The 12,463-nt window shown below is 32.4% G+C and overlaps 2 protein-coding genes and 1 pseudogene across 2 annotated transcripts; 1 reads left to right on the forward strand and 2 right to left on the reverse strand.

Moving 5' to 3' along the window:
- Nucleotides 1-4,220: 4,220 nt before the first annotated feature.
- On the forward strand, nucleotides 4,221-5,462 carry LOC144558019 (protein IWS1 homolog 1 pseudogene; annotated as a pseudogene).
- A 925-nt stretch (nucleotides 5,463-6,387) lies between these two features.
- Nucleotides 6,388-6,843, reverse strand: LOC144558020 (uncharacterized). The gene has a single exon (XM_078306715.1). The coding sequence runs from the start codon at nucleotides 6,841-6,843 to the stop codon at nucleotides 6,388-6,390; it is 456 nt and encodes a 151-aa protein (XP_078162841.1).
- A 2,707-nt stretch (nucleotides 6,844-9,550) lies between these two features.
- On the reverse strand, nucleotides 9,551-11,304 carry LOC144558353 (1-aminocyclopropane-1-carboxylate oxidase homolog 1-like). Its single transcript, XM_078307182.1, has 3 exons — nucleotides 10,926-11,304; nucleotides 10,283-10,843; nucleotides 9,551-9,840 (listed from the first exon to the last, which is right to left on the reverse strand). Exons 1-3 carry the CDS (start codon nucleotides 11,178-11,180, stop codon nucleotides 9,586-9,588), a joined length of 1,071 nt encoding a protein of 356 aa, XP_078163308.1. The 5' UTR covers nucleotides 11,181-11,304; the 3' UTR covers nucleotides 9,551-9,585.
- Between the last annotated feature and the right edge of the window lie 1,159 nt (nucleotides 11,305-12,463).

A 12,463-nucleotide genomic window follows, 5' to 3' on the forward strand; every position in this document is an offset into this window, starting at 1 on the left:
CAATTCACATAATTCTAATTATGCAACAATCAAACATACAACATGACAATTCCAAGTATGCAACAATCAATCACACAACATGACAATCGAAAAAGATAATTTAATTTATGAAAATAAAGTATCAAACAAGTCCAAGAACCTCGCACCTGATTACGAAGAGCGTATCGCGCCCTTATGGTTCGGACGTCTCGCATGGTCCCGCAAAGTCTTGCTCAACCGAGCCTACACCTATTTTACATATGTACTTGATTTAATCTTTGCTCGACGATCGAGATGCTTAATTTAGTTACATTAATTATTTCATACCCTTCTTATCGAATCCGTCTACTTTTGTATCCACCCTCTTTACTCATCTTAATTACTTAGCATATATAAAATTCACCCAATTTACATCTGGGTCCTCTGAACCATACACAATTTCATTTTAGTCATTCATTATCTTACTAATTTGGTGGTTGGTCATCTAAGAGACTTTTGAGGTAACAATTTAATTTCTTGATTATTTAAACCCTAAATTACTCAAAAACCGAGATAATTTCTAGCTTCTCGAGGGAGAGAGTGGGACTTACCGATTAACACTTCTATTTGGTTGATTTAACTAGATTAACCACAATTCTTCCCCAATTTCTAAATTTGAGCAAAACCCTAAATTGAAAATCAAGGTTGAGATGAAATCGAGAAGAGAATCACCAAATTAACAACATGGAAGCTCAATGGAGATGGATTACTCACCATTTACACAACAATTTTGAATTTGAGTAAAAACCCTAGCAATGGAGATGAACTCAGATTTTGAGAGAAGAGGAGAAGAAGAACTTACCAACGGGAGAGCTAGATGGGGACTAGGGAGAGATATTCAACTGATTTCCAATCCCTTCAATTTCTCACTTGTTTTGATGGATTTTAGAGGGAGGAGAGCTCTCTTTCTCTCTTTTTCTTTCTTTTGGCGGAACACACAAGAGAAGGGGGAAAGGATGGAGAGAAATAAGGAGAGACAACAGGAATTTTGCTAAATAGACCCTCACATTGTCAGATAAAACGTTATAACGTTTTGGTAAATCGTTATAACGATTTAGCTGGTGAAAAACGCAGAAAATAGTGTATAAAACGTTATAACGTTTTCTGAAAACATTATGACGTTTTAATTAAATTCAGCTTTCAAACGATGGCTATTTTTATCAAGTTTTACAGTGAAAAACATCACATAACGTTTTACGATTTTTTTTTTTTTTTTTTTTTACAGATGTAACAGTTACCCTATAGAATAATTATAAATCATATTATATTTATATAGATGTATATTTAATTACACATGATATAAAATATTAAACACTGTACCGAGTATAATAATAAAGGTTTGGTTGCCCCAAAGAATAATTTTAATTGCATCCATAAATGTTATATATATATATATATATATATATATATATATATATATATATATATATATATATATATATATATATATCCACCCCATATATAAATGCTTTAAATTGATCTAAAAAATCACAAAATATGAAATGACTATTTTTAACACTCTTGAGTGTTGAAGTTAAAATTGGGTCTATAATTTAGAGTATCAGTATAAAAGTTTATCTAAATGACTATTTTAGCACTTTTTAGAAGAAAAAAATGCCAACACATTGTTTTTATTTTTTTATGTAATTTAACAATTATATTTATTCTATTCACAAAACCACCATATTTATTAATTTCACTCAAATTCATCACTCTCTTTCTCTCTCTGCCCTCTCAAATCTCAAGTTCAACAGCCAATATTAACATAGCCATATTTAACTACTTCCATTTCTCTATTCCTCATTAAAATTTCTATAATTTCCAACATAGCCTATCATATTTAACTACTTCCATTTCTCTATTCCTCATTAAAATTTCTATAGTTTCCAACATAGCCTATCATATTGTTTATAAAATTCGGTTATTTGAGAAATTATTAAGCCCGATCTCCTAATAAGGCTCAACTTGGTGCAAGACATTTTTGGATGCCATTTTGACAAACGAAGGTATTCAAGAGATCTAGAAGAGAATACGACTTCTCTCTACTTGTTAAATTGACATTTGGTAGAGGTATATATCAAAATCTTCTTTTGTAGACAAATTTATGATAGATGAATGAATAGACAATTATTTGTGCTTAAGAATTGCTTGAGTAAAATTAACATAATAAAGTAGATCCATGGATACTTGAAAATGATTAATTTTTTAATTTTTATCACTTAATTTAACGCATCAAGAAATCCTTCATTTATTACACCAAAACCGACGGGGCTTTTAACATCCTTGCTAGCAATTTGATGGTGCTCAGTAGGAGTGTCAACGGCATTTTTTAACCATTTACCCAATCTGTATCGTATTAGATTAGACAGGTATGGATAAGGTTTTTCTGTCAGCTTATTGAGTATGTGTATGAATAAGGCTTTTTTTCATTAACTAAATGGTTATGAGTAAAAGCTATTTTGTACATGTTACCCTATAGGATAATTATAATTTAAATTATATTATATATAAATGTATATTTAATTTCACATGATATAAAATATTAAACACGTAATATATTGCCGCAAAGAATAATTTTAACTACATCCGCAAATGTTATATATATATATATATATATATATATATATATATATATAGTTAGGCTGGGGTGCTATGGATAGCATAGTGGCCTCTATGCTACGGCTCAATATTCGAGTTTTCAAAATCCAAACGGTCGATCCGAACCGTTCATCTTATTCTCCATATTAATATCTGCTTGGAGACCAAATTTTACATTTTTCTGAATTTTTTTACTATTTATTAAGTATTTTACAAAATTGTTGATCTAACGGTGGCTGCACAAAACAGTAAAACCGTTGGATTAGCGATTTTCAAAGTGGCTTAATAAATAGTAAAAAAATTCAGAAAATTATAAAATTTGGTCTCCAAGCAGATATTAATATGGAGAATAAGATGAACGGTTCGGATCGACCGTTTGAATTTTGAAAACTCAAATATTGAGACGTAGCATAGAGGCCACTATGCTATCCATAGCACCCCAGCCTAACTCTATATATATATATATATATCCACCCATAAATGCTTTAAATTTCTCTGAAAAATCACAAAATATAAAATGACTATTTTCAACACTCTTGAATCTTGAAGTTAAAATTTGGTATATTATTTAGGGTATCAGTATAAAAGTTTATCTAAATTACTATTTTAGCACTTTTTAGATGAAGAAAAATGCCAACACATTGTTTTTATGTAATTTAACCATTTTATTTATTCTATTAATAAAAACACCATATTCATTAATTTCACTCAAATTCATCACTCTCTCTACTCTCTCAAATCTCAAGTTCGACAACCAATATTCACATATTTAACTACTTCCATTTCTCTTTTCCTCATTAAAATTTCTATAATTTCCAACACTTACTTTGAGAGTAAAATTCGGTTCCATTTCTCTCTCTTTTATAAAATTCGGTTATTTGAGAAATTATTAAGCCGGATCTCCTAATATTGATATGAATTTTTTTCTGTTTTATTACGTATTGGTTACATTTTTTGGTTCCGTGACAATAAATGTTTTGATTTTTTTTTTTTCATAATTCTTCTTATATATATTGAATAATACACAAATTATATTGAAAAACATAAAATCGTGTAGAAATGACCCGAAAAATTAGTTTTGTAAAATGTTTCTGTCAGTGACATATTGTTGACGATTTATATATATATTTTTACATATAAATTGGATTTTTGTTGCATTTCTACTCTTATTTTGTTAAAATTAATAATCAGAAAATAGCAGTTAACGACCAAAAAGATCATCATTTGAAAATGATTTTTATGTGGTAATCATAATATCTAGGCTATTAATAAGTTTCTAACACGTAAATTGGTTTTGGTGTTACATTTCTAGTTAAATTAGGGCAAAATTACAAAAATAGCAATTTATGTATTAATTACTCGCAAAGATTTATCTGGTAACTAAAAATAACTAGAGAATCAAATAAGGAAAGTAAATAATAAAGAAAGTACATAGAAAGAAAGTTATTTCTATTTTTAATGTATGGTTTATTTTTAAGATTCAAACTGTCTATATATATCTACTATCTCATAGTTGAACATCAACTTCCCTACACATCTTCCACCAACAAAAGAAGGGGGAGGAAGAGGATAAAATATAAAGGCTCTTCAAATCGGGAAAGAAGATGAAGGAAACTGAGAAATCTCCTAATGACATTGCAATATTTGTTGAAAATTTAATGCTAGAGCTTGAGGGGACGGCTAAGGAAGATCATGAGTTCAATAGGCAGAGTAAGCCAGCAATAAACAAATTAAGGAAATTGTCTTTGCTTAAAGAGACTCTCTCAAAGTAAGTGTGACTATCTATTTTTTTTTTTTTCAAATTAATTACAACAAAGTAGACACTTTTTGCGAGAGAAAAAACGCATTTACGACGGTCGTCCTTCACAAAAAGAAAAAGCTAAACAATGAGGATAGTCCGTCGCAAAAAGTCATTTTTTTATCCTCGCGAAAAATGTCTCATTCTTGTAGTTAAATTTGTTTTTTGCGGTTCAGTATAGATCTGTTATTTGCCCTTGATTTTTTTATTTTTATTTCAAATATGCATTCATTTTATTACAATGTGACAAGCACAATATAAACCATGCACGATTATGCATGTCAATAGCTTTTAAGTCTTTCAATAAAGAACCGTGAGCTTAGTGCAGTACCACGAGCTCTCGTTTTTATTTAAAGAGACGCATGTTCAAATTTAAAAAAACTTTAATAAAAAAAATCTTGCAATCTAATGTATGAAAAAATGTTCTACTCAAATAGTAATACACATTTTTAGTTGGTTGCATGTGTTGGAACTGATGACCAAAAATAGCAATTTTGCACATTAATTTGTGAGTGAAGTACCCCAATTGATTTGTCTTAATTACATTAATTTGTGCGGCAGGCAAAAGCTACAAGAAGAGTTGTTAGACCATGGTGTCTTGACTCTTTTGAAGAATTGGCTGGAGCCATTGCCTGATAATAGTTTGCCAAATGTGAAAATCAGAAGCGCCATTCTCGATATACTTATTGATTTTCATGTAGATCTTGACCGCTATGACAGAAGACAACAGCTGATAAAAAGTGGTCTAGGCAAAGTGATCATGTTTTTGTTAAACTCTGATGAGGAAACAACAACAAACAAAAAACTAGCCAAACAATTAGTTGACAACTGGTGTCGACATCTATACAAGAAGAGGTGTCGCTATGACGACGAGAGTACATCAAACTATGGCAATGAGCAGACACAGTATCACGAACCGGCTTCTAAGAGATCAAAATCAAGCATTCTTTCGGGAAAAAGAGCTGTTAATGTGGTCATTAGTCATACGCACCAAAGGATAGAGAAGAAGTTGCAGAAGCTGAAGGCCATGAAAAGAAAGCTGCACTAGATGTATCATGTATGTAAAGCTGCACTAGATGTATCATGTATGTTTGGCTATTATTATTATAAGGATTATAAATTTTCAATGAATTGGCTTCGAATAGGAACGCGTGAAAGTTAGCGATTCATGTATTAGAACCATGATTTATAAAACATTGTTTATTGGGTGTTTAGGAGTAGTATTTTAGACTTTACACCATATGACTTAGGACTTTGGTTCCTATAATGTAGACATAATATAGTACATTATTAGTAGTAGTAGTATTACTATTTGTATTACTACTACTATTATTTCTATTATTATTTTATTAATATTTACTTTATCTTGTGACTACGATTGTAATTTCAGTTTTAACTTATTCTAAATTGTTTGGAATTAAAGACTTAATTAATTGTTATTGTTAGTATAGAGATTTATGTTGGCAGAAAATAATCCTCATCATTGACCCGTTACATATAATAATGTTGTTTATGATGTGTTTGTCTCATTTGAACCAGAGCAAGAAAAGACAGTGTGATAGAGAGAAAAAAAGAAGAAGATAAAAGTATGAATAAATAGTTGAAAACGCTGCGTAATAAAAAGGAAAACAGGCGGTCAAAACTCAAAACCATTTCTCAACTGAAAGATTCCAAAAATTTGATCTTAGTACAAATTTGTGTGTATTCGGTAGGACTGAAAACGAATCCGGATTATCCGTTCCGAATCCGCTTCAAATTCGACTCAAATTTAAATTCGGATAAAACGGATTCGGATAATTTCGAATTCGAATCCGGATATTTTCTTTTTTTGAATAAAATGACAGAGGCTGTCATATTTTATTAAAATTGTTTATAGTTACATGTATCTAGGAAACCAACGATTCCATTAATTACACTCGTTCTATCCAACCCCCTTACGTTCCCCTGCATAAGACAGTAGCACCTTGAACCTGCTATCCATGATCTAACCACATGAGCACCTCTTGAATGATTTGTCCTGCCAAGTGCTGCGGTTGCATTCTGCTTCCTCTGAAGATTTGTTCGTTCCTTTGCTTCCAAATCATCCAACAGGAACAGAGGAACCACGTTACCCATTTGCACTTATCCATGCCACTCGACTGCTTTGCTCCTTTCCATGAGGCCTCCCAGGTGTGATGTGTCATTTCCCCTGGGGTAGCTAGCACGACTCCCATCTTATCGGTTAGGGTGTCCCAGACCCGTTTAGCATAGCAACATTGAAATAACAAGTGTACACTCGTTTCCAACTCTTCTACATCGCACATGACACATCTTGTCTCGCAATTGAAGCCCCTTCTCAGTAGGACTTCCCTAGATAAGATTTTGTTTCGTAGTAGGAGAAGTGCAAAAACTTTTACCGTTGGTGGTGCCTTACTATGCCATGCTGCCATGTAAAATATAAGATATCTCAGAGGATACGCACTCCACCTCTTTTACCAAAATTTATATATCGACGAGATCCTCTACAATTTTTGGTATGGTATTATGTCCGATATGATGGAAGTTTGTTGTAGGGAATCCGACTTCTAGGATACTCTGAAAAGTGAAAAGAGTGGAGCAAGTACTGTAATCATGACCTCTAGTTTGAATTCTCTACGTTCGGAACCTGTGCATGTATCATAATCTAAATTTTGGACCGGACATGGCTTTTTTGTGAAATTGAACTGAATTCATAATTTATAACATCTAACTTTTGCGTTACTAAAAAAATATATTTTAATTATAAAACTTGTATTATATTATGTAATTGAATTATTTGAATTAATTATTTATATGACTCAAATATCCGATAATTATTCGTTTCGTATCCGTATTCGTGGAGTATCCATTCTGTATTCATATCCGTTTAAGATGGATTTGATAATAAATTTTAATATCTGTTTACTATCCGTATCCGTATTTGTATCTGCTCATTAAAAGGCGGATATGAATTTGGTATTAGCATTATCCGCTCCGAATCCGCTCCATTTTCACCCCTAGTATTCGGCTATCTCCTTTAGGGCATGTTCGGCATGCCATTGTGCCTGCGGGAAAAAAAAAATTCACTCAGAGTGAATTTTTTTTTCCCACACGAATAGTGTTTTAACCATTCAAATTGGACCCAAACCCATTCCCGTTCCCGCTTAGCAACTGAACACGCCCTAATACTCTTTGAAAGTTTAATTCGTTCAAAAAATTGTTTTTTTTTTCTATCCGAATTTCGAAGTTTAAGTTTCTCTTGTTTCAATTTCTAAGATTTTTTTTTTTTTGAATTAAGTCTCCTATATATCTTTTTTGTTTCCTTAACACAATTTTCTTATTCCGATTTTACTGCACAAGTGTTCCTTAATCCCACTTAAAATTTAATCACCAATATAATGCCGAAATAAAATTAAAAAAACGCCGGGATAAGTCTTAGATCGGCCGGCGCTAGTACCTCGGCGCGATTGAAAGCGCCTGCGTAGATTTTCGCAGCGCGATAGAAATCATCAGGCTAATTCTATCGCTGGTTCTTGATTTATTCTCTCTGCAAATTAGACTATTTCTCCGTCGATAGAAATCACCGGCGTGCGTAATAGGTACTGTACTTTCGATCGATCTCTTCTCCCTCCATTCTCCGCAAATTAGAGTTTATACCTCGTGGATAAAAATTATTGATTTATTCTCTTTTCTGTCCGTTCTCTCTGCAAATTAGAGTTTATACCTCGTGGAAATGATTGATTTATTCACTTTTCTGTCCGTTCTCTCTGCAAATTAGGATTTATTCTCAACTTTTTCTTGGAGGTAAGTATTTCTTAATATGGGCAGGTAATCATTTCTCAATTTTCCACGATTTGCTTCTCTTCGTTCATCCTAATTTGGGCAATTAATCGATAAAACCTTGAAAGGTAGATGAGAGGTCCTTCTACACCTTCAAATTAATTTACTATTGTACTCTAATCAATTGGGCTTACCTTATTCTTTTATTGAAATTGCTGGCTCATTTGATCTTACTTTGAATGATTTCTATTGCATGGCCGAATTTGTCAGGTGTGTGGTGAAGTTGAACAAATCAACCCTGGTAGTAGAACAACTTCTGAGCTCAGGTATGTATTTCTCAATTCTCAATTTTGGAAGCTGGGGCGTTCCAATGCCCATCAGACCAAGTCTGGTCCGATGGGCATATAGACTGTTCGGGTACTCGCCAAATTTCGTCAAGATTCATTTCAGAAAATAATAGAGAAATGTTATTTTCAATATAAATAAAGTTTGCAACTATGTCCATATGACCTTGTTAGTTTCATGTAAGCCTCAAGTTAAACTAGTGCCTGTCATAATTGTACTTTGATTGACAATAAAACCAAAAGGTGCTCATTAGGAGGTAACTAAGAATGAGGCTGATTTTCTGGTATGCAATATTTCTCAAATACACACTGGATATTGTTTTTATTGAATATGAATATTGCATTTTTAAAACAGTGGGTTTAGTTGCAAGTTATATACTTTGAAGTGAATTATATTAATATTACCTTATTATCCGATACTTTTACATTCAGTATGAGAATAATGAATAATTGCTTCACTGTTACCATATTGTCTTGTACCAGTACTTGTTGGTAGGTAGGTTCTTTGACCTCTCATATCTCTCTTTAACCCTCTCCATATTGTCTTGTTACCATCTGTACCAGTGCTAAATATATGAATTGTGCCATGAACAGACAACTCTATAACTTCAAAAGAGTTAAGAAGACATCATCTTATAAAATAAATCATCCCCTCCAGCATTTCAATTGAATCATACAATGATCAAATTTAAGCACCGGTAATTTTGTTGAAAATTGATTAAAAATTGCTATAATTAACATCAGAAGAATAGTGGCATGTTGTGCACGCAAATCATGTTAAAATGGGTGGCTTCAAGTATAGTAGCCGCATGGCATAGAATACCACATCCTCCTTATTGTTTTTGTTTCAAAGTTCATCATTTCTTTAAATTTATCAATTTTACAATTCAAATCTTAAACGTTTCCAATATTATACATAAGTTCAAAATAAATAAATAAAAAAAAAAAGAGAAAAGGTTTCTATACCCAAGGCTTTGTACCCGTTTTGTACCCATCTTATCCGTTACTATATATATTTTAATAACACAAATAAAAATCTTCCAAAGGAATTTACAATCTGAAGTAATCCAGTGCAGAACGGCCATCAAGGCCCTTCCTGTTGTAATACAAAGTGAAATCTTTGGCTGTAGTTTCTTTGTACAGTGGTGGGTTATCCTCTGTTATTAACTCCTTTATGGGGCCATATAACCTATTACTAGTTGTGTTTAAGTGAGTGGTAAAGAAGGATGCCACAGAGACTCTAGGTCCAATACTGTTAGCAAGCACTCTATGCTCCACACTTTTCAACTTGTCATTTGATATCAACTACAATTTAAAAAAAAAAAAAAATGAAGTTAGTATTTGGTGTTGTATAAACAAGCTGACTGTCATATTAGTCAGGAGCAAATTCAGAATTTTCGTTAAAGGGAGGTGAAAAAATAGCAAATCGGATTTAAATAGCAGCTAGGTTCAAACCCATTAGCGAACCGGATTAATAAAATAGCGAATTGGGTTTAAATTTCCAATGCTCTGACTTTTAATCCTAATTACCAATCTAAATTCAAGGAATTTATTCTAATTTAATCTAAATTTAACAGATGAGAAAATTCAGAAAATTCCGAAGGGGGCAAAAAAAAATTTCAGGAAGAGACAAAGTTGGTCGAGGCCTATCCATCCCCATATTTCAAATCCAGAAAGGAGCAGTTGACCCCCTAGCTCCACGTGGATCTGCCCCTGATATTAATATCAAAAAAATAAACGGGTTTACCTGCAAAAGATCGCCGACATTAATTACTAAGGCTCTATGAATAGGAGGCACATCAATCCAGTGGTTCTGATACAGGACTTGTAATCCGCCAATGCTATCCTGTAGAAGCACAGTGAGGAAATCTGAGTCGGAGTGCTTGGTTGTACCGACTGTCAGGTGGGGCTCGGGGCAAGGTGGATAGTAGTGCGTAAGTACATTCAGCCCTTTGTTGCATTCTATCTCTGTTAAGTAACTTGGTTTCAGGCCAAGTGCCTCTGATAGTAACTCAAATAGTATGATGCCAAGTCTCTTGATGTACTCTGTGTACTTGAAAGTTATATCTCTGCATACAGCAGGCAACTCTTCTGGTACGGGAGGTTCCGGAGCCATGGTGATGAACATGGTATCGCGCCAATTGGCAGCTGGTGATTGGTACAAATCAAAATTGCTATTGTAAACCACTTTCTTGCTTGCATCCCTAGTGTAGTATTTCTTCTTAACCTCCACCTGTTCCTCGTTGAACAGCTTAACCCCTTCAAGCATTTCATCAAGAACCTCCAATGGGATTCCATGGTTTACCACCTGAATTGAAACAGTAATTTTAATTTTCTTCCAAATTTATTTCAATTCTAAAATATCTGACCAACATTTTCTAATTTTATACCTGAAAAAACCCAAAGGTTTGTGAGGCATTTTTAACCTTTTCCACCAATTGTCCTCTAAGCGCAGCATCAGAGTCGGCTTCACTGAGATCAATCACTGGAATTTCAACTGGTAACGATACCAGTTCACCTTGTTCTTGCGGCTGGATGAAAAATGGAGGGATTTTTGTAATTCCAGCATCGACTAAACCCTTCACGCCGGATTTGGTTTCATCAAAGGTTTTGAGTTCCCTAATTCGGTCATAGGCCATTGTCATTTTGGAACAATGGAAGTGGAGTATGAGAGAGTTATAAGTGGAACCATATTGTATTATTAATTGTAATATATATATATAGTGGAAATATAGTGTTAGAATTAGAGAGAATTAATTAAAACCATACACTTGTGTTTAGCTTTCTAAGCCACGTTTCCACACTGATGACCAGTAGTAGTAGTGGTGGTAGTGGTAGTGGTAGGTCTTTCCATTTATAGCGACATCAATTGTGATCTGATTATGTTTCAATTCAACTATGAACCATCCGTTGTAGAATTTTATTCTGCGATTTTAAAAATTTGAATTAAATACATTCATGGTTGTATGGTCAATCTTCAATCTTCAATCTAAATTTTCTGGTTAGGCACCTTTCATAACAAGTCGTATTAAAGGAAATAAAAAAATTAGCATTTTTATTATTCTAGTAACAGAGTATTAATGGTGATGGTGTCAACTTCTATTGATCAAGATTTAACTGTCTTTAATTAATTTTCAAAATTAATTAAGAAAAATAAAATGCAACTTTTTAGTCTATGGTACTGTGTTGCGGAATGATCAGTACTATGGATCTTCGTTTTAAAGTTTAAATAATTAATCTAAACTATTCAGAATGAACTCCGTATATATAAAAATGTACCAACAAACTAAATTTTACATTTTTTTTAGAATTTTTTACTATTTTTTAGATGAGGATGGTTCAAATGCCTTTATTTTTTTTGCTTCCACCATACCTCTATTTTTAAAACTTTAATAGTTCAGAATTTAAAACTTAAAAATTATAACATTTCAATTTTGTTTTTGTTGTCATCAAGAGCTTGTACAAAACGTACTAATGTGGATAATTTCTAGTTATTAATTTTTTCAACTTATTGATTCACATAAAAAAAAAGGGAAGTGCTATATTAAATGCATCTTTTGCAGTTTTAAGAGCTGAGAGAATATTTTTCTTTTAAATACCCAATTTACCCTTACCCTTTAATACTCATGTCTTTTAATTATATATATATATACCTTCATTAATAGCTGTACATTCTATATAAATGGAAACAATTAAATTCATGTATATCGTTGAAAACAATGATGAAAGCTGAATGGGATTGCATATTCTGTATTTTAGTTAATTAAGCACATGTCATAATAAAAAATTATGAGAGGGCTAAAATGTTACAAGCGTTGAAATTTATTTTTGTAGGAATGATCACATTCACTAATTAATGAGATTATAGTGTATGAAGAAAATCAGTATTTTTTAAAATATATGCAGTCACTACTAACTAATTAATGAG

The sequence above is a fragment of the Carex rostrata genome, chromosome 8 (genome assembly GCF_964058835.1).
Source record: "Carex rostrata chromosome 8, lpCarRost1.2, whole genome shotgun sequence".
Taxonomy (NCBI): Eukaryota; Viridiplantae; Streptophyta; class Magnoliopsida; order Poales; family Cyperaceae; genus Carex; species Carex rostrata.